Raw genomic sequence first — 27,967 nt, 5'->3', positions numbered from 1 at the left:
CATACCCTTAATCCATCGTGTGTTTTGACTAAAAGAAATTGAGGGGGCCAAAAAAATAAATAAATAAATAAATAAAGGGTAGAAAGTCTCTCAGAGACCCACTACCCAATCTTCCATGAAACAATGGTTTTATATTCACCCTGTTGTTTATTACTAAGTTTGGGCTTAAAAATCTCTCTCTCCCTCTCTCTATCATATATATATATATATATATATACGTATATATAATTATTTTAAGGCTGGAGAGAGGTGAGGTAAGATTTTGAGTTGGACTGTTTTCTCAAATATTCGTGTAATGAAAAATGGCAGAGGTCATTGGTGACGCGGTCACACATCACCATCTTGCAGGATTATATTTGTTTTTTTTTTTTGGGTGAATTCTTGGAGGATTATATTTGTGGAGGTGTTTAAGGCGGGTCGGTGGCATGATTGCTGCTAACAAATTAGCACCATATTATATATATTATAATTATAGGTGGATATTAATTTGCCAAGTATATGTGTAGGTGATATCAAGCTTAGCTAATGGCATCTCAATGACTTTGAGCATATAAAAGAGGATGTGTTTTCTTGACTTTTTGACTTGATGAATAGTGCAGTGTATAGCCGCATAGGGATTCAAACTTTCTATATTCAATATTAATTAATTCTAAATTATTTTCTTAAACTTTATCAATAATTTAATTGCTTTTACGTCGTTATCTTTCTCTTTTTATTTTCTAATTTACTATTTCACATTGCCAGAACCAAAGTAAGCCAGCCTTTGGTTGATGTATTATTTAAGATCTTGGGGTGTTCTTTCAATTTACTGGGGAAAAATGAAAAATTTCCAGATCTCGAACAGTATATATATAACTGGCCTAGCATTTTCCGGGTACTTTGGACATAACCTAGAAGAAATGTAAATGTGGAATTGCAAATCATGTATAAATTAATACAAAGGAAAAATTATCGACTATGAAATTAAATTTAATTGGAAAGTATAATACAACAACAAATAAAGGAGGAATCTATATATATATATATATATATATAAAAGAAATGAAATATTGTATTGTAGGAAAGTTTCCATTAAATGATGACATTAAGTATTTATAATCATCAAATCACACCAATGATACATATTTGATAGTTGTCTAAAATATGGTATTCGGCTTTGCTTGGTAACATTGTATATATATAAATATATAAATGGTCATAAGGAATGAGGCTTAATGGGCATGTGGGTAAGTGTTTGTGGAAATGATAGTGTTGGTGTGTGTGAGTAGGAGATAAGAATGTGTGTGAATGGTCGGTGAGTTGCTGGGGAGATGTTTGTCAAGTGTTTCCAAACTGGGGAATTTCAAATTAACTATGTCCAATCCATCTCCCACTTAAGCTATTCCTGTCATCACACTGTCTCTACCATGTCCATTTCACAATTTCTATTCTCAATGCTTTCTCTGTCTTTCCCTTATGGCATACAATTACATATATTGATATTTAAATTCACCTTTTTACAGACCAAGAAACTGAATCCAACTTTTCATGTTTTGCTTCTGGACACCACACGTATAGCTGATGATGATCAAGTTCTTTCCTTGAGCTTTACACATGGCTCTTCACCACCATGTTTACATGGACCCGAACACTTTTTTTATGGGTCCAAAAATTATTATTTATGTGGGCCCATAGTCTTTATATGGGCCAAAATATGACTGGGCTTGACTTGAATCAATTACTGGCCAAGTTATATGTGGAAGCCAACAAATAGTTTACCAAATAATATGTTAAAATGATATGGTATTATTTAGTTGATTTAAACTAAATTATATTTATTTTTTAAAAAATTACTTATTCATATATATATATATATATATATTACAATTATTTGTCAACCAATAAAATAATAATATATTATCTATACTATATCATTTGATAAATGTAGCTTTAATATTTATAAAAGTGAACAGTTTAGTTTAATGACATTAGGATTATTGTTGTTATTATTATTTATTCAAATATGGAGATGTAAAAATTAAAATTCAATATTATTGTATAAAAAAATAATAATTTTATCATTGAATTATTTTCCAAAACTATTTCATACCAAGTTTTACTTTTTTTACCATTTTACAGTAATAATTCAGTGAGAATATTAACACTACTATATGAGATTCCGAATTTGAATAACTTAAATGATTAAAAAAGGTCCACTTTTTACCAACAACAATTGTATTCGTACGTATACCAATTAACCAAACACTCTCAACAATATTCATTAAAAGAAAAAATGTTCCAAGAAAAACAATTGAGAGACTAGCCACGTTAGCTTGTTTGTAAATGGGGCTGGGCCGTCATTGCACGGAGGCCCTGCTAAGGTTGGCATGGACTATTTTGAGCAAGTGTAACCGTACATGTGGACAATAGAAATGCATTTGAAAGCGTTTGGAACAATCTTATTTTATTTTATTTATTTTTAAATACTAATTGTGCCAATACAGAATGAATTTAGAACCTCATTTTTTAGATCCCAAAGTATGTTCGATTGAAAATATAATATTATTAAACCTCGGGTTTTAAAAACTTTTGGTTGAAGCCCTAAAATTGGTTTCTAAAGTAAAGTAATATGCAATTTTATACTTAAAAGGTCCGGAATTTCTTACACTAATTATACTAATTATACTTGGATCATATACCATGGTAAGTTATGCAAATAACATAAAAGGTATTTTTCTTAAATTTTTTCGTACAGGGTGCAACATTTTCATGATTTTAAAATATAATTGTCACATACATGTTGATTTTCATGACACATGGTAGCGACGATTGAAAAATAAACATCTACTAAAATGTATGATTATGTAGATTATGTGTTATATAAAAATAGGAGTTAGTTATTAAAAAAAAAAAAAAAAAGAAGGAGGGTTAGTCTAAAAAGAATAAGTTTAGAAGCAAAACGATAATTTGGATGGTTAAGTAATGTTTTAAATTTCGGATGGGAAAGAGTGTCGACATTTTGAAAGAAATTCCTTCAACGTGATTGTACGGACGTTAAATCTAAGCTCCCTCCATCGATGTATGAGTCCACAATGTCCTCATCTTGCTGGTCTTCCTCTCTCTCTGACATTATTGCTTTTATTCCCATATTACCCTTTATTCATTTTTCAATATTTTAGTTGAATTACTACCTAACTTGGGCAATCCATATCTAAAACCTATATGTCCGGATTTCAATAAAAAGATATACTCCAATATTAAGCCGACTTATTTTAATGTACAATAATAATAAAAAAAAGGTCACAAAATAAAAAAAAATAAATTGTATAATTAGTTTCTCTAGTATCTCTAAATTAATCATACTAAAATTATGTATTATTAAAATAAATAAAATTATAAAAGAATATTGAATTTAGGCATGCTTCATGCATACTTGTGCACACAAATATACATATATAATTATATAATATCCTATATATATCAATTGAGATGGCTGAGTTCCAATATTGTGTGTGTGTATATATATATATATATATATATATATATATCAATGTTTGTTTATTTAAGATGAGCCAGCTGTTTCAAGCATTTGGCCAAAAAAATATCGTTGTCGAAAATAGACTTTGAGGTGATAAATGTAAACAAAAGGCTATTTTAGTAATATGGATTTTACATATATTATATGCATTCATGAAGAAATTGAGGTGAGAGAACGGCTGCGAAAGTGAGAGTGTTGTTAAAAAAAAAAAAAAATTGTCAAAAACTGCAAAATTATTAACAGCAAGCACAAAAAAAAAATTAAAAAAAAATGTCAAGATTGAAGGGTGCAGTTTCAGTATTGATTAGTGTGGTAATGAGGAAAAGCATATACATATTTCAGGAATTTGGAGTCTTATTAATAGACTTTCTTTTGGTTCTCTCATCAACGATCCAATTTTCGGGCTTGCTTTTCCGGCAAACTACGAGATTTTCATCAGCAGGAAGGGACTACTACCCCATGTCTTCCATGGATGCTCGACATGATTGATAGCTTTATAGCTCAACAATAATTCAGGCTGCGAGTTGAACGGCCTGTAAGCTTTCAAGTTTTTCTTTCTTTCATTTTATTTTTGTTTTGGTGTTAAATGTAAAATAATTATCAGTGTAATAAATCCTACATATGATTTCATTTATGAAATTATTTACAATCTGGAGGTTCGGATTTCTTCTTTTTCGATATGTATTTTGTCGGATCTACTAATTATAAATTGGCTTAAAAATTAGTAAAATTAAAAAAAAAAAAAAACATATATGAAACTTCTGCAACAGTCTGGTTCACATAAACTAATAAACAAAATAGAATCTATATATATATATATATATATATATATATATGTCTGTATATATATGAATCTAGGTCAAGTTTTTCCACGTAATTATTAATTTCTGAGTTAAAAATATAGTTTATGTCTTCTACTAATTATTAGTTCAAATGTTAGAATGATTTAAGTTTCAGATTAATTGCTAACCCCAACTCAAACAAAGGAACTTGTTTGTTTTGAGAAAATAACAAATAATTTAGATTAGCAAATAGCTATTACATCTGATTTACTGTTTCATGGCTTTCTAAATCATTCCAGTGGTTGATTTGCATTTGCATGCAGTAATAGTTAAAAAAACGAAAGTAAAGCTTTGTGTGCAAGTCTTGTTTGTTTATATGGTATATGGTTCTGCCATTAATCACTAGATCAGAGAGGATAATTTATAACATGAGAGCTACTGTCAATACCGTCGACTTTAGCAAATAGTGAGGGTTCCCTTAACCATAATATCCAATAAAAATAATCTTTTTTGGTTCCTGGACTTGGTAATTAGTTCATTTATTTTTTTGATTAACTTACAGATTTTGTCTATTTATAAAGGATAGACTAGACAAATTTTATCTTTTTTGGTTCCTGGACTTGGTAATTAGTTCATTTATTTTTTTGATTAACTTACAGATTTTGTCTATTTATAAAGGATAGACTAGACAAATTTTATCTTTTTTGGTTCCTGAATATTGCTTGTTTCGGGAAATGGAAGAAACAATCCATATACTTTGAGTTAATTTAAGTACTACATCTGAATATGTTCGCTTACAGTTAATAATTATTTATGAGCCATTTGATTTTGGGAATTTAGAGAAAAAAGAAAAACAAAAACGATGATTTTGGGAAATCGGCAGTGACAGTAATCTTCCTTTTATATCTAACCATCTTGTTTCTTTCTATCCTTTTTTTTTTTTTTAAAGAAAATTGACTATATTGCTTAATAATTGTGTTAATTACATGATCACTTTGGTGGATATATTATGATTTTGATAATAATATTGATTATGTAATCAGTAGTAAAAATAGATTGCCAAAAAAAAAAGAAAAAAACAGAAAAAAAAAAGAGTAAGTAGCATTAATATCAATTTTCCAATTGAGTTTGATTTGTTAAGAAGAAATTAGTATATATATATATATATATATGTTTTGAGTTGTCACTTTTTTTCTTTTTTTTTTTTTTTCTGTGAAAGGCGTACATGTATATAGTGTTGATTCTAGTAAACTTTGATTTTGATATTCTGTTAAAGTTGTTAGGAGTGTGAAGAAATCTGAATGCACAGTAGTGTATAGACGTATTTAATTAGTTAAGCTCTCTAAATTTACTTTGGTGAACGAACATGGAAGTAGGGCGGCCAAAGAAACTTGAGCATGGCCAAATCCATCGATAAGGCATTTTGCTCATCAAACTGAGTTTTTTACAACCTCATACAGAATGTATTTTGATTGCACATCTGCGCAGTATATTGTGTGTGCTTTTATGAGCTAATTAGAAAGCTTTTTGGAACTTTGGAATGAGATTTTCATTCTTAGTGGTTTGAACTGAAATCAATTTCTAATTGGAGCAGAATTCCTCATGCAAGCACATAATCTTGATCTAAAAGCCTCTTTTCTGCTTTTTAGAATTAGCATATTAAAACCAAACTAATTATTGAAATTCTTTTTTTTTGGTGAATACAATTATTGATAGAGTCCTATTATCTGTCATTATGGATGATAATGTAATAAATTTTAAATGATATATTTAATTTTATTAGTTTTTATTGTAATATATTTTTTATGACTATTTAAATTGTAATTTAATGTATAAATTTTACTGATGACAGTTTATTAATGGTGACAAATAATATTTTTCTTATTAATATAGTATTATGCACAGTTACAGATTCCTATGGTACCAATCTAAAGCAAAAATGCAAATTTTAACTATAAAAATGGAAAGGATGTGTATGGCTAATTAATATAGCATTTTAATTAACATTAATAATTACAGTTCATTCACGAAAAAAAGAAAAATAATAATTACAGTTGTAGCATAAAACTGGAATAGGCAGATTCTAGTTGAAATTCGTGAATGTAGCAACATATTAGCCTGTAAGCCACCAAATCATTCGAAAATAAATTATTATTTCAGTGAAACTTTTTATAGAGTTCTTAAAAATCTATATTAATACCGACATACTTTTAAATTTCATAAAAATCTTAGACCAGTTCAGATTATAGAGTTGCATGATAAATAGAATCTAGTTTAATGGAAGGAATTGGAGGGGGATAAAAAGTTTGAAGTATGTAAAATCTGTACAATTTCATTACAATTGATCATTTCATTGAACACATGGCTTTACATATCCCTTTCATTGAACAAATGGCTTTTCTTATTCCTATCAAAAGATAGGAAATGTCATGACTAAATCATTACTATTTCTCGCCCCTATACCAGAAACTGACCCTCCATTCCAACCTTCTTATTGTTTTTTCTCCCAACGCAACTTTCTGTTCTCCCATTTTAATTCCTACCAAACATTCTTTGACTTTTGGATATATGCATTTACATAGGACCAAATTTTATGAGGGTATGGACTTTTGACTTTTGTTCTAACTCACATAAAAAGTGAAATCCATCGGAAACATTTCCGTCCCAAGGGTATATCATTGTGAAAATCCTAAGGTATCATTCTCTTCAAATGTCCAATTCTCATTACTAGATTAGAAGTTTCATAAGAGCCCACTTAAAAATCTTCAGACCAGTTATGAATCCACGCCAAGGTGTCAGTACCACTCCTCTATCCAAAGTCCAACCGGTCGCCTGGCCCATTCTATTGAGTCCGTACTTTTATTTATTTATTTATTTTTCAGTAGGGAAAAAAAGGAAAAAAAGAAAAAAGAAGGTTGGAAGGGTAAAGATTGATGTGCCCTTATAACCTCTTATAATCGAGTGGTAGATATATCGTTGATCTAGTTAATTTGTTTGCATTTTTAAATTTTTTAAATTCTATATATATGATTGGATTTTTAATTCAAATGATGATGAAACTTAAACTTTTTAACTCTCGATTAAAGTCGTAACTCCTTAGCAATCCATCTATTCATTTGGATTCTATTAAATTCATCCTTTTTTCAAAAGCAACTTGGAAGCCTAAGCCTATGTTTATATATGTGGCCTCTAATAAGACTCAATCCCATAAGGCTTTCCTCAAGAACTGAAGTTTTATTAAAAATTGATGCCATTGATTTAGTTTTGAGGAAATCAATTCAACCCCTATAATGTTTGATTAGTAGTAAGAGATGTAGGGTTTGAAAGTAATAAAATAAATTGTCTTACATATTAGAGGTAATTTGTTTTATTAGAAAATTTAAAAAATTAGTTTATTATAAATTTTGAAAATGATATCTATAGAGGTGGAAATCTTATTCTTAAACCCACACGTTCTCATCTAGTAAAAACCATCTAATAAATACAGCTAGATTTACACTATCTTTAGCATTTATCAAATAGGCCTAAAGCTATCCTAATTAGAATCCATAACGAGCTCAACATTCTCAATAAGGTTATACTATTTCAGCCAACCTTTTTCAACCTCCTCATTCCTAGTGGTCAATAAAACTGGATTCATTTCTGGTTTTTGTTCTGCAGATTTCCATGCAGAAGATTAATATACTAGAAATGTAAACTAAGCAACCCCTCCCCCCCCCCCCCCCCCAAACAACCCAAAAAAGACAGAGAAATTTTAAGATTACTTCAACCAAAATATTTGCACTATACTTTTCTTCATACTCTGCACCAACCACCATTTTGTGCAAAGGATGGGGGCACCTTTATCAAAGAATCAATATAAGAGAGGGAGAAGATAAATTTCCCATCAAAACTTTAAGATTCTCCGTCAGTAAGACAAAGTAAAAACCATGAGTATAGAGACAACGAGTTGTTGACTCAATCGTTTATACGGGGATCACAGAAAAAACAGTGACGCATAAAACCTATTCATATTAATTATTTTTTCACTCACCAAACAGATCTGTCATGATACAGAGGTACTTAAGATCTATTTTGGGAATGTTTAATTTTGACATCTTTATAAACATTCACATTGTACTCTTCACATCTTAGACAATGTGTAATCCATCGCGTCCACAAGGAAATCTGCCATTATAAAAACATAAAAATAAGTTTAGAACCCAAAAAAGATAATCGGAATATCAACTTTTACTAGTTTGCTTTGACATTCAACAAGTGAGGAAAAAGAAAAATATGTACCTGCATCTTCCTTAGTGAGGCAGAGAGGAGGTGTTATTCTGAAAACATTTCCATAGTATCCACCTTTGCCTATCAAGACGCCCAAATCTAATGACAAAAACAAGAAGAAAAATCAGTTAAAAGGTTGTTGCAGCTGTAACACGTGAGGAACTTAACAGAGTGACAGAGTAAAACGACAAGGAGAGGTTACAAACACAAACCTTTCATTTGGTCCATAACATGTAAAGTTTCAGCCTTTGCAGGTGTTTTCGCTTGTCGATCAGTGACAAGTTCAACTCCAAGCATAAACCCTCTTCCCCTCACATCCCCAATAACTGCAAGCAACCATCATTGACATATTAAAAGAAGAAAATTCCAAGAAAATTCATGAGTTAAATACAAGAACAAATTTCTGCCTCCTAATTCTACTTTCCTTTCAAGTCAGTAAGCACAAGTAATTTTTTGAAGTGATTAATTAATAGGTAAGGAATGTTGTCATGCACATAGCATACAGGTGCATCAGAATATGTGCGATGGAAATTCATTGAAGGTGAAAGAGAGTTTTACTTTCATGTTTATCCTTAAGAGCAGTGAGTCTCTCTTTCAGATAGGTCCCCACAGCATGTGCATTCTTTTGAAGGTTTTCTTTCTCGATCACTCTCAAAACAGCTAGTCCAGCCGCGGTACATACAGGATTTCCACCAAAGGTGTTGAAGTAACTGCGACGAGTCAGGACCTCTGCAATCTCAGGAGTGGTAACCACTGCACCAAGTGGTATACCATTACCAATGCCCTGTTGATAGCAGAGGAAGAACCAAATCAACATATGGAAAATCCAGCTTCTCATGCACAGTTCACATAAGTTAGGTGTTGGAGGCGAATCAACATATAGAAAAAGCACTGAACATCTCAAGATGGAGAACAGCACAAAGACAAAGTTTTATTAACCTTTGCCATTGTCACAATGTCAGGCACAACTCCTTGTGACTCAAATCCCCAGAAGTGACTCCCAATGCGAGCAAACCCAGACTGAACCTCATCAGCAATACAAATGCCTCCTGCTTTCTTTATGCTACTATAGACAGCAGGCAAGTAACCAGGGGCCAATTCTACAATTCCCCCAACTCCCTATCATTTAGAAGGAACAAATTTATTATTAGTCGGATATCATGCAAACATAGAAGGGTAATTAGACATTTGATTAAGAGGTAGATGGATGGAATACCTGAATTGCTTCAGACATAAAAGCAGCAACATTGCCAGACGTCCCAAAGTCAATAAGATCTTGGACATCTCTTGCATACTTTTCACCATCCGAACCAAAAACACCTCTATATGGATCTGGATTTAAGGCATGATGAACACCAGTCTGCGATCAAAAGAAGAAAATTCAAGCATATTGACATCAACAGAATCCTTTCCTTTTTCTTAACATCATTCCATTTATTGTTTTTATCCCTAAAAGAAAGCAATTCTGATAAATATGCCTTAGGATTCAGGGTAGGCAACAAACTTCTGCACCTATATGAGAAAATCTTATTATGCAATCTAGATGATATTCATTTATTTATTGTTATATTATTGATTACAATCTTGATAAAATTTTGGTCATTGGTTGGTTAGAACACTGCCTAAATCAAAAAAATTACCCCTCTAATTTTTATTTTTATGAATTAATAGACACATAAGGTAAGGTTAAAATCATTACCAATTTCAGCATCACTAAAAATGCTGGTTTAATAACTACTCATGGTCCAAATCCAATTATGCTGATGTGTGAATCTTAGTAAAAAAATGAAAATAAAAATTACGCTGATGTATGAAAGTTCTTTGTTTGTATCCTATTGTGGTGAGTGATAATGTGTCTCAACCACCACGATGTGATCTTTCACATGGTTCCTACGAAATGAAAGTTTGGTTCAGATTCCTCTTTATCTCAAAAATCATTTGCCACTTTGGCTCTTATATCAAAATCCCCATTTACGCTGACCCTTCCAGCACAGACCACTATGTTATGTTTCTTTATTTGGTTGGACGACGATATATCTGGGTGCTGGGGATGATCAGTCTGTCTAATCAACATGAATAATTATTGGGGTCGATCAAATCCAAACCCATACGAAAGTAACGAAACACTTTTTCTATGTATGATTATTAAGGATTTGAAACTATGATTTGCATTATATCAAAATTAAGATGTATACTAAACAAATCGTGCAAAGATCATAAAGATCTCTTTTCTCTGGATGAATATACAAATTGCGTTAATATTCTCTGTATCTACTACAAAACCCTTTAATAAAATTATTTCTTAAAATTAGTGCTTTTTTCTTTCCCCTTATAATATCTTCTCCTAATTTTGAATGACTTATCCATCATAAAATTCTAATTTTTAATACTCATATAAATTACCATAAAATAAGCATTTTCTAAGGACACAAGCATATATTTCCTGTTATAATGATTTTTCTTTTTTCTCCATTTTTGATAAAACTGTACAAATAGGGACTAAGGACTTGGAAACCATACATATGGTAACCAACAATTAATCATCAATTTACCAAAAGAAAAAAAAAAAAAATTAATCCTGTATCAATTTTCCAGCATAAGAAGTGAGGAAAATTACCTGTATGACATTGAATTTCCAGTTGCACTGTGCTGTGGCTCCCATAGTCCCAGCTGCGTTTCCATGGTAAGCATTTCTCAACGATATAATATCATGGCAACCAGTATACAGCCTCGCCATCATCATAGCCAACTCATTTGCTTCAGTCCCAGAATTCGTAAAAAACACCACCTATTAAACAACAACAATATATATATTTATCCTTAAAAAAAAAAAAAAACAATTTTAACCCAGTAATTCTAATAGAAAATATTTCAATTTTGGTTTTTAAAAAAAAATTGTGGGTATATTATATAATAATAATAATAATGGGAAGTGCACGTGAGAATATTATTCTAATTCACAAAAAAGAAAAAAGAAAAAAAAAAAAAAAAGAAGACCTTGAGATTTCCAGGCAACGTGGAGGCCAATGCCTCGGCAAAGTCAGCAATGGCACTATTGAGGTAAAGTATGGTGGAGTGTTGTAAGCGCTTGGTCTGGTTGACTATCGCGTTGACCACATCAGGGTGGCAGTGACCGCAACACACCGTAGCAATCCCTCCAAAAGCATCTAAATACCTTCGTCCATTTTCATCGAACAAATACTGCATCCTTCCATCCACCACGTTCAGCTGTCACACACACCAAGCCCAACACAAAAAAAAAAAAAAAAAAAAAAAAAAAAAAATCACAAAATTTAAAAAATAATATCCACCATAATCAAAATCCATTTTTCACCATCAAACGGTCCACAAGAGCTCTATGTCTATGACCCACTCATGACGCAGTCTAATTATTTGCCACAATTTGTTACAGCGAATTAATCATACACAAATTACAAAATATATTACAAATCCAATAGAAAAAAAAAATTATAATAAAAAAACGTAAAATGAAAGAGATGATAATTATTATAATTAATGATGATTAAAAAGTTAGTTAGGGTGACTCACGGGGTTCTTGTAGAAGTAGAACATGGAAGGGCTGAGATATTGCTTGCGCTTGGCCAAGATCTGATCGGCGGTAGGACCGGTGTACGGTGGTGGGGAGTAATCGAAGGGGGGTATTTTGGGAACATCGAGGCCATTTTCTTGGACTGAGACTTGTTTCTGGGTTGCCTGAGAGAAGCAGCGTTGCAATCGCAGAGATTCTCCTACAGATATTACCCTTCTCCCTATGAATCTCTGCATTTTTTTGGTTTTTGTTTGCTGCTTCTCTAAGAAAGATAGCCTCCCTCTCTTCTCTTCTGGTTTTTTTCTTTTTGTTTGTTGGTTCCGAAAATGCAGGACTTGGTTTTGTGGTGGTGGTGTAGTAACTATATGTAAGGAAAGAGAGAGAGAGAGAGAGCGAGAGTAGTGGAGCTGGAGAGGAAGAGAATGAAAGGTCTTTAAATAGAGAAAAAAAAAGAGGGAGAAGGAGAAGAAGATACTATGACGTGTGATGTTATGGTTTGTTGGCCCGGAATGCGTTAATATGGGATTTATTGTTTTTCTTCTTTCCTTCCTTTTACGGTCTCTAACAAAAATACCAAACCAGTTTTTTATAGACAGACAGAACTACCCCTTGCTCTGTTTATATCAACTACGAAACCATGATGAATTGTCCCAGCTTTGTGTTGCAAGTGCCAATTGACAGTTTTTTTTTGGGCTCAACTCAATTAACAGAGATTATTTTCTCAAAAAAAAAAAAAAAAATTTATTCGTTGCCAAAAATAAACAATTCTTACATGTTGATGTGCATAATACATACTGCATATAGACCTCTGTTATGAGCACCAGTTGAGTTTTGACTAATAATTTGACCCAACCCAATTCTCATCTTTTACACGTTGCTGTTGTATATATATATATATATATATATAATTAAAATTTATATATATTCCCTTATTTAATGAAAATAATACTGGCATATTTTTTTTTCTGATTAAATCAGCATTTTTGTTTTTTTTTTTTTAGTTTGCTGAAAATAAATCAGCATTGTTTGGTCCATTAGTCCATCGTAGTCTAATGATAGTACCAGACCGGGAACAAAGGTTTTTGTGGGACTACCAATTATAATCATTATTCTTATAAATTAACTTATTAATTTGCTTCTATAGTGGAAAGCAGAAAGCCACACACACACAAATATATATATATATATATATATATATATATATATATATATATATGTGTGTGTGTGTGTGTGTGTGTGTGGGCGCGCGCGTGTATTTTATGGCAGGTGGAATCTTATATCATCCAATTTCATGTTTGCTGACCATAGTTTGGTCGTTCTTAACTTAAATGACTATTTTTATCAATCTTTAGAATAAAAAATATATTCTTTATTAATTAAAGTTAATGGAAAACATGTTCGAATAAACTTTTTAATTTATTTTCTTTTTCTTAGTATACGTTATTATAATATATATATATATATATATATATTATCACAACTTGAAGGAGGGGATTGAAGTTTCAACTTAATCTAGAATGGTATTCTTAATAATGTTAATCAGTTTTTATATAGTGAAAAATTTATTAAAAAGAATTGTGAATAACAATATTTATAGTCATTATATCTAAATAATTTGTTAAAAAAAAGGGATTGAAGTTTCAACTCTCAAATATAGAATTTTATTCTTAATAATTTTACTATTATACGAATTACAAACTTACGAACATGAAAAGAATAAAATAATATTTTTGTTTGGAAAATAATTTAGATTACATGTATTTGTTGGATTTTGATAGTGACAACTTCCACCATTAATATACAAATATATATGTTATGATATATTATTAATTAGTTTCTATATAATGAAAGATCTATTAAGAAAAATTGTGAATAGTAACATTTATAGTCATCATATATGTATTATTTATATGATTTGATGTTTGTGGATGATTGTCCTTTATAATCTTTTTTTTTTTTTTAAATGCTTTTATAACACTTGTATTAATAACTACTTTTTTTTTTTTTTTAGATAATTATTTAATAGCAAGAAAATTCACAATACATTGGAACTACAATGCTTTCTTTCTAAAAAATCCCATACAGTTTTGTTCGGAGCTTACAGGTTAGATTTAATGGACTTGAATTTGGTGTGTCTCCTTATACTTGCATGATAGTACTTAAATTTATAACCACCTATGCAACTACTTTGCAGCAAGGAAATAAGCAATATCTGAGTGAATTATGTGGGCTAATGGAAAACATGCTGGGATATACTTTTTAGCTATTACCATTATTATTATTCTGGATAGCTATTGCAATAATATTATAAATCATAAAAAAAAAATGGATTTCACCTAGGTCTCGTGTTATTATTAGATCAAGCTTACAGATATCATTATTATTATTATTTTAGGATATAAATTACAAGTAGTCAAAGCATAAAGTAGAATATTTTCTTGGAAAGGAAAGGGCAAAAAAAAAAAAAAAATTGACTATATATTTGAATCAAAATGTAAAAGATTATATTTCATTAGTCTTCATTTATTGAGTGGAAAAGCCTCGAAAATAATTTTGAAAACCATTAATTGTCATCCAAATTGGAATTAAAATTAAATTATATATTACACTACAATATTTGTGGGAATTGGGAACTTGAAAAAATTAAAATGAAAAAAATACGGAAACGAGGGCATTTAATGTGTTGAACTAATTAATTACATTGCTTAAACACTGAGAAGAGCATTAACTAATTATGTAAGGGAGAGGGCAACTAATTAAATTTTCACCAATCCAAAGTGGACGCAAAACTCATGTCCGGCCAAACACAGTATGGAGGTTCAAACTCATCAAACAATGACGTTTTGTACTCGTTGGTTTGTTTTGTAATAAACGTAACGGATCATGAAACCCATATCATGTGGGCACTCCCGCATTCGATCAAGACCAACCTCCCATGTCACAAAAAGACAAAGGCAAAGAAAAACACAGGGAATAAAAGGAATTTGATAAGCCACTTTTTTATTTTTTATTTTTTTGATAGAAATTTGATATGCCACTCAACATGTAAAAAGAATCTCTATGCTCCATTTATCCCGAATTTTCCAATATTATTTCCACAAATTCAAATATTTGATATAAGAATTAAGATTCCGAATGAATGATCGACTAGGAAAACAGTACCAAACTCATTCCACTATACCTTTATGAGAAACAATAATATTATGGTATAGATATTAAAATATTTATTAAATAATACATGTTAATATTATTAATTAATATATTAATATAATTATAAAATAAATAACTGAAACACAATAATAAATCAATTGAAAATTACTATATTATTTGCTACGTTATTTAGTAAACTATTAGAAATCTTTAACATTATTGTATGAGAAAACATAGACATTATTAACTAAAACAAACCTTGTACGGTATATATATATATATAGCCACATCAACAATACCCTTTGAAAAAACACAAATCTGAATGGTCAATAATTTGTTCATTCCTAACAAATTATTCTTTTTGGGAATAAATTAACTGATCAGCATTGGGGCTATGCAGATTAAGCCGCTTGTTCAATGAAAATGTGTTTTAATTAGTAGCTAAATTTGGGCATTTTGCGTGCAATCTAACTCTATATATCCACCAAATTAAACTATAATATAGCACTTTCGAAAAGGTGGTTCGCAAATAACTCAACTCTCATAAGCCAAATTATTAGAGGTACGCATCTAAAATGAACCTGGTCGAGAATTAAGACTAGATAAAAAGAAAATTTCTTTATATGCATCTTATATTTTATTATATGGAAAACACTTTGCAAGGTGATGTGATTAAACATCATTTCTTGTTTTCTCAAAATAGGAGCCTTTATATTGTCCAAGAAACTATACATATGTTTTAGCAAAAAAACAAGAAACTATACATATGATGCCATATAAACAATTCGAATGCAAACCAATGCAATTCGAAGTTGTGGATACGGTAATTTGGAGCGAAAACTCTCTCAATAATGCAAATAAAAAATATGATTTGGTATTTTTCAATAAGAAAATTATTGATAGAGTGACTTTTTTTTGCTTTTGTTTTTATTTTTTGTTTTTTGTTTTTTTATTGACAGTGGAGCCATGGAGAGAGTGAATTAAGAATTATGAAAAGGAAGTGTATAGAGCATAAAGTTATGATTGGACCCAAAATGGCTTTCAACATCCAAAGTTAATCAGATTGCACTATTACATGTTTTCTGCGTAGGATTTCCTCATCTTTCTTTCCTTTGCTGTCATTTTTTTTTTCCCCAAAGCAATGCCTCTGAAAAAACTTTAAAGTTTTTTGATGTGCCAACCCACTTAGAGAACATATCCTTTTCTTTCATAATTAAATGAGAACAATTAGATTCCGTTTGATATATGCGTTTTGAGATTTCAAGATAAAGTTTAATTTTGATGGTGTTTGAATAGCATTTGGACGCATATGAAAATTGATTTTATTAAGCGCTATTTGTGATAAAGTTTTAGAAAGTAAGTAAATTATATGTGTTGGTGTGATAAAAAATTAATATTAAATAAAATAACAATTAATATTTAAATTTAAATTCAAAATTTTGAGACCTAGGAATTCTCTAATTAACATTTACTATGTAATCATTATTTACTTATTAATTTAAAAAAATCTCTAATTAGAGACTTATTGAAGTTTTAAATATTATTTTCAAATATCAATTTTTAGTTCATGATGGAAAAATATAATAGAGAATATATATTTTGATAAAATTAATCTTTTTTTTTCTTTTTTAATATGGTTAGATTTATATAAGGACAATCTATAGTTTTAATATAAGATTTTTTTATTAATTATTAGATCATATAAATAGTTAGTATTTAAAATTTAAAAATAATTAAATTTAAATTTAGTAACATATTAAAATTTATTGTAAAAAAATTAAATTTTATGAAGATTTGATAATTAATAAATATAATTTTAAATTTTAATATATTTTAAAATCTAAAAATAAAATTTTGACATTAATTTTGATATTAAAAGCTTAGTTTAAATTTGTAACCCTTCATATGTATAGTTTTTGATGGGAAGATAAACTTTCATGAAAAATTGAATTTTCAATGGTTTAGATTATTGACAATTTTATGTACGAGAAAAACTGTGGGTATTCACAAAAAAACAAAACTGTGGGTATTCACAACCCCAAAAAAAAAAATAAAAAAATGTGAGTGGCGCTCGCACTAAAAACTCTCTCTCTGTACATATATATATATTTTTTTCAAGGCCAAAAACTCGTTATTGAAATGGCAGAAAGTTTGAAGGGAACTAAACCAATCAAAATATGTAGTATTTCTTACAAACTAATTATTAAGAAATTAATTCTATTATTCAACACAAATTTACCCAAAAGATACCGAAACTTATTAATTTTGCATATAGATTCCTAGGTTCCTTTAGAAAATTAAATGAACCAAATAATGAGAAACTTTTAAAGCAAGTAATAAACGTAAAACACGTTATCTTTTCAATTTCTTTGGAAAAACGATATCAATACCCAAGATCAGTAATTTAAAATGATAAATGGATAACTAATTATTGATCATATTGGTAATTAATTACGCAATGATTACAAAACTATATACACACATCTTAAAGACCCAAAATCTATTTTTCCTCATATACATATATATATATATATATATATATATATTTTTTTTTTTTTTTGATTAAAAAATTTGGTCAAGATAATATCCATTACTTATTTTAAATAAAAAAACAATTATTGGTCATTTAAAATAAATAAATAAAAACTTAACAAGTTGTTTGTCGAAAAGGATCATCACCGACTCGCTGGAGGATCAATCCTCCAACAGCTGGTTGACAAGTATGCATTCTGCCAATTTCTATCTAAAGTATTTATTTATTTTTATTCTTTTTTTAAATAAAAAGACTTCAAAAATTTTTATTTGCTGATAATTTGACTTTTTTTTTTTATTTTTTAATTTGACATTATCTGTGATTTTATACAGCCTTCTATTAAATATTATATACAACCACCCTATCAGATCATGTATGGTCGGAAAAGAACATTTCAGATTAATTAAAATTTATTTCTTCAAAGACTATTATGTTACAAATTCCAATAATTTAAGCTTGCAAATAACATTTAAATATTTAGTCAAATTAAACAACAAAATTTATCACTTATGACGATAAAACCTAAACCTAACCATTCCTACATTTCCACCAATGGAAGTCTTAAAAGACAATCAAGATCCCGTCAGTAGATTGAACGTATCTGATTAAGTAATAAATAGCATAATTAATACCCAAATAGAGAAGTGGATCTGGGTCGGACCTACATTTTGGATCAAAATCCACGTTATTATTGGGCAGTATCTTATCTCGCTAACTCCAATAAGATTCCCATCACACGTGTCCCAAATATTTTTATCAAATTTTCTAGCTTATCTTGTTGCTGTCACACCATATATTATTTAACATAAACATTATAAATAGGGACTGAAAGTGCGAACCTTTCTAAGCTTTTATTTGGAAGTGTACCATTTTTTTTAAGACTGAAAATGAAATTACAAAAAGAGACTATCATAAACTTTAATCTTTCACACACAAAGTGAAAGTTAGAGAACCAATCGAACAGTTGCAGACCCAAATGAAACTTCTAAAAAGGGCAAAAAAAATAAAAAAATTTGAAGCTCAATTTAGAAACGACAAATAACTGGTTATGCAATACCGAAACGCAAATGAAGATAGCAAAATGACAATCTATGCACCACAACAAAAAAAAAGAAAAAAAAAAAGAAAAAAGAAAAAAGAAAAAGAAATAATTTATGGTCCAAAGATGTAATTTAAATGATTGGAAAGTCAATCCAATCAACGTTGATGAGGTAATATGTAACACTACCAGCGATATTTTTAAGATATTAAGGAATACAACAAATGAGTTACCATCAAAGCGCGTAACTCTCTAAGCTATTGCAAACGTAGTTTTAACCAACAGGAAACTTATTAATTTTAAATATATAGTATATTTAATTTATGGGTCATAAACAAGCCTTATGCTTATGTTTACAATTAATTAAAATTCCTGCCTATGAAATACAAAGACTCTATCAAGGTATCCGATTTTGGTAAAGATAATATTATTTTTCAAATGGTTGTAATCGGTAAGTGTCACGGTCTTTTTAATAAACATAGTTGCTTAATTTAAAACATTTCATTTTCTAGATATTTGTCAAGTTCAATGCAATATCTTATCAACACTAATCTTGTTTGTAATAGATTGAACTTGGTCAAATTTAAAATAGTTCAATCCACAAACATAATTAGTCCTAATTAACATGGTTGTTGGTCCATAAAACACTTTTCATTTTCCATTATGGTTAACCTTTTAATGTAGGAAAAAAGATATATCATTGAGTTGGATGTTGAAATATGTAAAGTCCGAGACAAATGACTTTTTAAGCTGTGATTTTAGCATATATTTGGATAAATCCGTCATTAAATATCCGTGAGGAATCAACTTATCTTTGACCAACATGTATTATTCTTTTTCAGTCGTGGACTCCTCTCCAATTACATTCGTCTACGGCTGTAAGACAAAATGCTGCAATAATGCTTTGAGCCAAGGTAGCTTAAGATTCTACGCATACACAATGTGAATGATCTTGACTCAATAAACAGAAAGAGTAAAACAGCGCCATTCCGAAGAAAATGACTAGCAATAAATGACAGAAAATTCCAATATGACCACCCTTGCTATGCCATATTCAACAGCTAAAAAATTAACACATGGTATGGATTATGATGTTACATAATTTGAGTGGGGTCTATCTCCCAAAAATTGAGAAAAATGCAAAACTTTAGACTAAGCGGGGCTAAAAAAAGATTCAAGGAGAAGAGAAGTGGAAATAGCTAAGAGATGAGAGAAGAAAACCGGTGGGAATAGAAAATAAAGTTGTGTCTCATTGAATAAATGGTCTTCTGTTAATTATATTTAATGTGATAATAGTATAAAACTCTATTCCGGATAACTTTTACTTTTACTTTTTTTTTTTTTTTAATTTTTTTATACGGCCTTTCTAAGAAGCTACACTTGTTTATTAAAAAAGAACAAAGGCCGAAGAGCTCTTAGAATCTTTTTTTAAGTCTTAGAGAGACAAAGAAAAAACATTTTAAAAGAATTGTCCAGCAGAAAATAACTTAAATAGGAAGCTACCTAGAGAACAATTCTAATATTTCCTGAAGGTCAAATTCAGACGGCCTGGACGAAGCCCAATTTCTTCAAGCAATTCTTTTGGCGCAGAATTTGGTATGACAGGTCTCACACCATGAAATATATGTCTTGATTTACCACCGAATATCAGCAAATCTCCTGATTCCAATATAATGTTCTCTGCTGCATACTCATCCCTAGCATCTCCATACAGGACCTCTCCTGAATCACCATTAGAAAAAGACACAACCGGTAATCCTTTACGTAGACTCTCTTTGCTTTCGTTACGATCCTACAAAAAAAAATTTAACTCAAACCACTTAGGCCTAGCACCAAGAAACTTAACTAGAAGGCACTAGCAGATTGGTATAACAGTATAATAATCTAAACTCAGTACATACTACATAAAAAGCAATGACCCAGAACATTGTACCAATTTTATTCTTTTAACTCAAAGCACTTGGGCACCAATATTTTTCAGTTTAAGGCACAAGCTGTATAACATTATAATAATCCAAACTCAGTAGATGAAAAGCAAAGCATTAGGAACCTAAACATAGAGTAATTGAGTAAAGAATTTACCTGATGAAGATTAAGACCACCACCTGTAGGATAAAAGTTGATAATGGCAGTGTTTGGAGACATTGAAAGAAGTATGCTTTCTACACTAGTTAAATTGGTCACTTTCTCAATATGGGATAAGCATCTTGGAGTGATCTTTTAACCAAAAAACTTAAATACAGAGGAATAGGTTGTGTCTCACTACCATCAACTGATCTTTGAAATTCATACTTATATTTTATAGGTTCCCAAGTCAGGCCAAGACCCATCAATGCCCGCCTCGGTCCTGTCTTATAAAATCCACCACGGCCTAGACCAAGTTTCTGTATCGTTCTTACTATTTTAACCTGTACAAGATTACAATGGAACCGGAAATAAAATTGAAATGCACGATTAGAGTGGATTGGACTACTGCGCTGCTAATCAATTTTCAAAATTAGTATCCAATTACGCTACTACCTTGGACTTTGAGACACTAATGCTCAACTGGTAATGCCATTTTTGCTAAAGTGGAAAAAGACTATTATACGGCTTCTGCATACAATTGTTTAAACCCTGTACACACTAAGCATAACGCAACTTCTATTTGTTTAAGAAAAAAAACATTAAGAATTAAGAACTTGTTCACTGTGGTTGATGTAATGCTTTAATAGAACCATTCCAGACCTCAGTATTTTTGCACCTTCTCCTTCCACCTTGTGCTTGGTTTTGTTCTTGAATCCGTCAGTTCTTGCTTGCAAAGATGGTTTCAGCACAGCAGAACTTTTGCTTTCAGGAAAACAGATATCGAAACTATTGACATTTCTTGGTTTAATGCTTGTTGCAGATGCATAATTTCTTCCATGTTCAATTCTTTCTTTCTGACTAAGACGATTTCTCTGAGGGGATGGAGAGGACGAAAATTTCTGCTTAATATTAATATGCATTACGCATTGAATCGTGTTCGATATTCGAATTATACCAGCCATTAGTTCATTACTATTGAGAAATGACTTGGAACTGGCAATCTGTTGAATCAAGAATAAAGATTGCTTAATTTTGGTGTTCTCTAACTAACTATTTCAATAATAAAAAAACAGAGAATGTATGTTTATATGAATCTACAAAGTATATCTATAAGTAATACAAATTGTATCCAAGAAAATTTTAATCACCAGGTCTTTCCATTAATTAGTTGATTCTAGGGAATTGCAATGCAGGGTTAATTTTTAACGGAATCAACCAGATCCAGTTTGAGTCTTGAGGATCAATGAGCCTGCAAAATCTCATCCTGAGATGAACCCAAATTTTTAGTAATGTTGATTTGTGTATTTGGGATACCAAATTGATGTTGTCCCCTTGGGGCTTTTATCTTTGGCCTTCAGAATTAAAACACAAACATTCTTTAATCATTTACGCACTACTATTATTTGAATCAAACATATTGTTCTTCTTCTTTATATTAAAATATAAATTTTAATAATAAAAAAATACTCTCCGCATCTCTTTCTATAAAAAAATAAAAAAAATAAAAAAAATTAATGGGTCTTCTTCAATCCAAACATTTTAAGTATATTCAAAGAAAAGCCAAAAAAACAGAAAAAATGCTACCATCTAGTTCTAACATCGTATACCACTAATGTAAAATTTCAGGGGAAAATAAAATTACCAGAAACATTTGAGGAAATTGAAGAGTGCTGTCATGAACAAAAGATTTTGGTTTTTCGAGTACCCAGAAGTAGGAAAGTTCATCCAAAAGAAACAGCATTCAAAGGTTGATTGGGAATTAGGGAATAGGCAGCGATTCTTGAAAAGAACCATTGTAGCCGTAGACAAATTCTTGTTGTTATACGCCTAGGGTAAAGAAGCTTTAGAAGAAAATGTTAAACTTATATGCCTAGGATAAATAAGATTTGTTGTTATACAAACTCTATCCTTAGACAAATTCTTGCATCCCAAGCCACCCTTTATTTATGTAATGGTATTTATTTGTTTTCCTTATAAGTAAGATATAAATTGATTTTTTCTCACATTATGCCGTTAAAAACTATTTTACATATAAAATAAATAAATGGTATCAATTTATAGTTAGTAAAATTCAAACAAAAACTATTTATAACAATTAACAGAAAATAGAATGATCGGGTTTTACTAGTGGGGTTGGTTATTTACAAGTGAACATAAATCTAAACTTTTTTCATAAAGAAAGTATTAGTTTTTCACCCAAAAAAAAAAAAAAGAATATATATTACCTTAATTCCATATGTGGTGATTATAATTTTTATTATTATTATTATTTTTTACTTATGAGGAAATTATTATGATTTTTTTTTGAAAAATTGAGGAAATTAATTTTGACTTGTAATATAATTGTTTTTGGTAAAATTATAAACAAAAGATTAAAACGCATTCAGACCTTCATATTTGGACCTCGAAACCTAGCTCAGCAAGCCCACGAAACCATTTTGCTGACATAGGACAATAGCACGTCATTCAAACGTTAGAGCAAAGTCAGCACAATATGGACTTCCACGTGGATCAACCTAGAGAATACACATGGCATCCACTCACCCAAACTTCCACGAGCACTCGATTGGAAAAACAAAAGCAGATGGAAAACGGTCCCACTTTTTTGGTCTTTGAGTTAACAAAACGGTCCCACATATATATATATATATATTTTTTTTGTGAACATTAAGAAAACGGTCCCACATTGAAAATACCTTTTTTTCCCACTTAACAAAATAGCGAGCCATGTCCTTCTTTCTTAATTCACACACTGCAAATTACTACACACACCCACCTTCACATGGACACAGCCTGTAATGTAATCAAAACCGCCTTTATTACACCCCATTTCTTTATGAATACTTTAAAGCTAAGTGCGAGTAAACAACAATATTGACAATTCCTTTGACAGTAATTGCCTCAGCAACCCCACTAATTACATGTTCCATTTTGTATTACAATTTAACATATACCAAAATTAAAGCCCATTACCTTTTTGGGGGAGAGAAACAAGTTCCCAAAAAAAAAAAAAATTCGATGCCTAACTTTTCCTTCACTTTCCCACACCAATTCTTGAAAGAAAATCTCAATGCTTGTAAAACCCACCTATCAAAACTGATAACCAAAGAGTTTGCAATCCTCTCATGCAGCTCTATTTCTTTGTTTCTCTCATTTTTTTATTTGCTTATTATGGTTTTTGCAAACCAGTTATACATGTTGGTCACCAGGTCAGTATTGCTGTGCCCGGTGAATACGATGTGGGATTCATTGGGAGAGCTTTTGTGTTGGAAGATGACCAAATGGAGGAACCCAATTTCAAAGCTGCATTAAGCATTGAAGCTGTGAATGGGAAATATTCTTGTTCATTGGAAGTGTTTCTTGGTGATGTGAAAGTATGGAATTCTGGGCATTATTCGAGGTTCTATGTCTCGGATAAATGCGTGCTTGAACTGACTGAGGATGGGGATTTGAGATTGAAAGGTCCAAAAAACAGAGTTGGATGGAGAACTGGGACTTCCGGACAAGGTGTGGAGGTAAAGGTGTCATTTTTCACTTTGTTGTTTTTGTCTCTAATAGCTAATAGGGCCACATGTTTTTTTTTTTTTTTTTTTTCATAGTTTTGATTAGTTTTCCTAACTTTGATACAGAGGCTACGAATTCTTAGTACAGGAAATCTGGTTTTGGCAGACGCTTTGAACCTTATAAAATGGCAGAGTTTCAATTTCCCAACCGATGTGATACTTAGGGGACAAAGACTCAACGTTGCAACTCGCTTAACTTCTTTCCCAACAAACTCCACTTCATATTACTCACTGGAAATTGAATACAACAAGATTGCTCTCTACCTCAATTCAGGTAAATGGAACTATTCTTATTGGGAATTTAAGCCTACAAAGAACAGAAACATCACTTTTATTCAATTGAGTTCCAAAGGATTAGTGCTGTTCAATGATAAAAACAAGAAAATAGCACAGATTCCTTCAAGGGTAATCCAACCCCTTAGGTTTCTAGCATTGGGGAATAAAACAGGAAACTTGGGGCTCTATTTTTATTCATTTATTGAATTGAAATTTGAAGCAACTTTTCAAGCACTCAACACTACCTGTGACCTTCCTCTGGCATGTAAACCTTATGGGATTTGTACATCTTCCAATACTTGTTCATGCATTAGGCTAGAAACAAAGGGAGAGAGAATCAATGGAGATTGCAATGGAGGAATCTCAGGTGGGTTTTGTGGGAGAGGAGAGGTAGAGTTTCTTGAATTAGAGGGTGTTAGTAGTGTGCTTAGAGATTCCCATAAAAGATTTAATTTGAGCAAAGAAGCTTGTGGTAAGCTGTGCTTAGAGGACTGTAAATGTGCTGCTGCTTTGTATTCTACAGACCAAAAAGGATGCTTTGTGTATGATATTGTAGTGGGACTTAAAGAGGTTGGAAGAGGAAGTGGGAAGGTTTTCATGGTTAAAGTTCCAAAAGGAACTCGTGGTGTTCATGGAAAGTCGAGTGTGAAAAAATGGGTATTGATATTGGTTGGAGTAGTTGATGGGCTGATTATTCTAGCAGCTGTGGCAGGGCTTGGATACTATTTTATTTATAAGAGAAGAAAGAACATGTTGCATATTGGGCATGACAATTGAGTGTTCTACATGTGATTTTTTGAAGGTTCTCTTCCTGAGAATTTCATAAATTGAATACAGTTTTTTTGTCTCTCAAAATTATAGTTATTTTTGGTAGAAGAAAATACATTTTTTAGTTGTTTCAGATTCACAGATAAAAGTAATGAGTTTTGTTCATTTATTTACATACTCCTCTCAGATATCAATTTTCTGTGTACATTGACAGAGGCAGTTTTTAATTCATTTTTTGCAAGTTTCATTTCTTGTGGTACGAGTAAGAATTTTGAAGTCCTCTGCTGTGCCAGTCTAATGAATGTAGTTACTAAAAGTTGATCATACAATTAGGCCCAGGTAATAATCAAAATGGTCCTGGCCATACAGGGTTTCAGTGCTCTGTCAGAACTCTTTTTTTTTTTTTTTTAATTGTTTTTTTTATTATTTAATTTATATCGTTGGCTTAGGCTTACAGAGGTTGTGTCAAGGGGTGGCAAAGGGGTGGAACCCCACTGAGAGATTGAGTTATGCAAATTTTTTTTACTATCCCCTAATTGTGTGTAGATAGACCCATCAAACAACTGTATAGGCTCCATAATAAATGACAAAGAAAATTCACGAAGATAAGTTTAAAAAGAGCTGGTTTTATCCAACCTGTACTGTTTGATCCTCCACAAGATGTGAAGTTGCATTTAAAAAAATAAAAAATAAAAAATAACTTTTTGTTAACCCTGTTTTCTTTTTCAGTTTAAAGGAAACAAATATTCCTAACAAATAACGATTAAGAATATTTTTGTTATCCCTAGTTGTCTCACTTAAGGAATGTTCTTCCTATGGTGGACTAAAGAGGACCAATAGAAGTATGGATATTATACAGATTTTTATGTAAAATATTGAAGGAAATTCCCGAGGGAGATGTCAGGTATTAAAACAGCTCTACATGTTGATGGAATATAAATTGTTTATTGAAAATGGGATTTGAACAAAACATTAAATTAATAAATTAAAAAAAAAATAATAGGGGGGACAAGAACTGAACAGTCATTCATGGAGTCCAATATGCTTATCATCATGCATTTTTTTATTTAAAAAAAAAAAAAACACTTATAATGATATGCATTATGCCAATGCTTGCAGGCTTTCGACATAAATGATGAATATTAACCCCCAAAAAAAAAAAAAAATTTGATTCAATCATATTAAGGGGGAAAAAAAACAAACTTAGATTTTCTACGAGCATATTTTGAGTATTTCTTGCTGTTTGGACAAACTTAAAAGAAAAGTCATACTTTTTTCTTGTCTATACATGGCAAGCAGAATTATGGGGCATAATGTTTGGTACACTTAGAAGCCGCTAATAAAAGGGATCGATAAGTGGACAAGAAAGACTAGAAAGATATATATATATATATATATATATATATATATATATATATATATATATATATATATATATATATATATACTTAGAAGCCGCTAATAAAAGGGATCGATAAGTGGACAAGAAAGACTAGAAAGATATATATATATATATATATATTATGTGGTGGTATGATTCTGAAAGGGAAAGATAGGTACCACAAATTTTTTCTTTTTTTTTTGGATAACAAATAATTTTTAAAAAAATTTTTTTTGGTATAAGTTATAAAAGCTATGAAATCCTGAAGGAGAAAAATCTGTTACCGACGAAATAGATATTTAGGCTAATTGTGATTAGAATTATGGTCCACGGGGAGCAAAATAACAGAATAATATTAAAATAATTAGTTATATTCCAATATCGGCTTAATTATTTACCAAAAATAAAATAAAAATATTGGCTTAATTTGGATCATGTTTTATACCTCAATCATCTCATTAGATGAATCTTCCGGATTTACCCAAAAAAAAAAAAAAAAAAAGAAAAAAAAAAAGAAAAAGAAAAGAATCTTCCGGTTTTAGGCCTGGAAATCTTGTACGTGGGTGGCACCAAATTATAAGGCCCAAAATCTGTTCCTTGAAGTCTAATAAATTTCTACTAAGGCCCAATAAGACAAATAACTTCATCATATGAGAATATAGAGATCAATACACTTTCAGTAGCTTCCTCTTCTTGGGATCTCATCCTCTCCATTTAAAATATTCCGTCTGTTGAAGAAAATCAGAATACATTTTCAAAATAGTAATATAATTGCTCTTTTTTATTTTATTTTTAAAATTAAAGACACATGCCAGAGTGAAAATTGGAACCTGGCCGTTGAACTTCATGCCAGAGCAAACTCTATAAATACAGGTTTTTAGTAAGAACTTGTCACCTTCATCGTCTGTCATGTGGGATTAAAAGAGTTCTAATAGATAATTATTCCTTAATTAAAATCAAAATTTGTGGACGACTGGACCTAGCTAGCAAAACTGAACATGGGATATATTGTACGTTAGAAGAAGATAACACTTTGCTCTAAAAAGACTAGGCAAACTTGGATTAGGTGAAG

The 27,967-nt window shown here is 30.6% G+C and overlaps 3 protein-coding genes across 4 annotated transcripts; 1 reads left to right on the top strand and 2 right to left on the bottom strand.

Annotated features, from left to right (window-relative positions):
• Positions 1-8,290: 8,290 nt before the first annotated feature.
• Positions 8,291-12,532, bottom strand: LOC107431291 (alanine--glyoxylate aminotransferase 2 homolog 3, mitochondrial). Its single transcript, XM_016042183.4, has 9 exons — positions 12,118-12,532; positions 11,566-11,796; positions 11,186-11,356; positions 9,785-9,928; positions 9,508-9,687; positions 9,127-9,352; positions 8,781-8,894; positions 8,581-8,667; positions 8,291-8,466 (listed from the first exon to the last, which is right to left on the bottom strand). Exons 1-9 carry the CDS (start codon positions 12,352-12,354, stop codon positions 8,423-8,425), a joined length of 1,434 nt encoding a protein of 477 aa, XP_015897669.1. The 5' UTR covers positions 12,355-12,532; the 3' UTR covers positions 8,291-8,422.
• A 7,538-nt stretch (positions 12,533-20,070) lies between these two features.
• On the bottom strand, positions 20,071-21,400 carry LOC107431261 (uncharacterized). Its single transcript, XM_060817865.1, has 3 exons — positions 21,389-21,400; positions 21,024-21,317; positions 20,071-20,632 (listed from the first exon to the last, which is right to left on the bottom strand). Exons 1-3 carry the CDS (start codon positions 21,398-21,400, stop codon positions 20,357-20,359), a joined length of 582 nt encoding a protein of 193 aa, XP_060673848.1. The 3' UTR covers positions 20,071-20,356.
• A 2,384-nt stretch (positions 21,401-23,784) lies between these two features.
• Positions 23,785-25,764, top strand: LOC107431262 (EP1-like glycoprotein 3). 2 transcript variants are annotated; one of them, XM_025078882.3, is made up of 2 exons: positions 23,785-24,428; positions 24,537-25,764. In XM_025078882.3, exons 1-2 carry the CDS (start codon positions 24,033-24,035, stop codon positions 25,521-25,523), a joined length of 1,383 nt encoding a protein of 460 aa, XP_024934650.3. In that variant the 5' UTR covers positions 23,785-24,032; the 3' UTR covers positions 25,524-25,764. The 2 variants fall into 2 exon arrangements, with proteins under 2 accessions (XP_024934650.3, XP_015897632.3); XM_016042146.4 differs by having other exon boundaries at positions 23,788-24,422.
• Positions 25,765-27,967: the final 2,203 nt, after the last annotated feature.

The sequence above is a fragment of the Ziziphus jujuba genome, chromosome 6, assembly GCF_031755915.1.
Source record: "Ziziphus jujuba cultivar Dongzao chromosome 6, ASM3175591v1".
Lineage (NCBI taxonomy): Eukaryota > Viridiplantae > Streptophyta > Magnoliopsida > Rosales > Rhamnaceae > Ziziphus > Ziziphus jujuba.
The sequence above is the reverse complement of the archived record's forward strand: the minus strand, read 5'-3'. Positions and strand labels throughout refer to the sequence as shown.

Bases quoted from the DNA above. Each gene is read 5' to 3' on its own strand.
- LOC107431262 (XM_025078882.3), top strand. From the start codon at position 24,033: ATGCAGCTCTATTTCTTTGTTTCTCTCATTTTTTTATTTGCTTATTAT. The intron at 24,429-24,536 runs GTGTCATTTTTC...ACTTTGATACAG, and splicing joins GACAAGGTGTGGAGGTAAAG to AGGCTACGAATTCTTAGTAC.
- LOC107431261 (XM_060817865.1), bottom strand. The intron at 20,633-21,023 runs TGACCAATTTAA...TTTTTTTTGTAG, and splicing joins CTTATCCCATATTGAGAAAG to GATCGTAACGAAAGCAAAGA.
- LOC107431291 (XM_016042183.4), bottom strand. From the start codon at position 12,354: ATGCAGAGATTCATAGGGAGAAGGGTAATATCTGTAGGAGAATCTCTG. The intron at 11,797-12,117 runs GTGAGTCACCCT...TGTGTGTGACAG, and splicing joins TCTACTTCTACAAGAACCCC to CTGAACGTGGTGGATGGAAG. The intron at 8,895-9,126 runs GTAAAACTCTCT...GGTTGCTTGCAG, and splicing joins TCTTAAGGATAAACATGAAA to TTATTGGGGATGTGAGGGGA.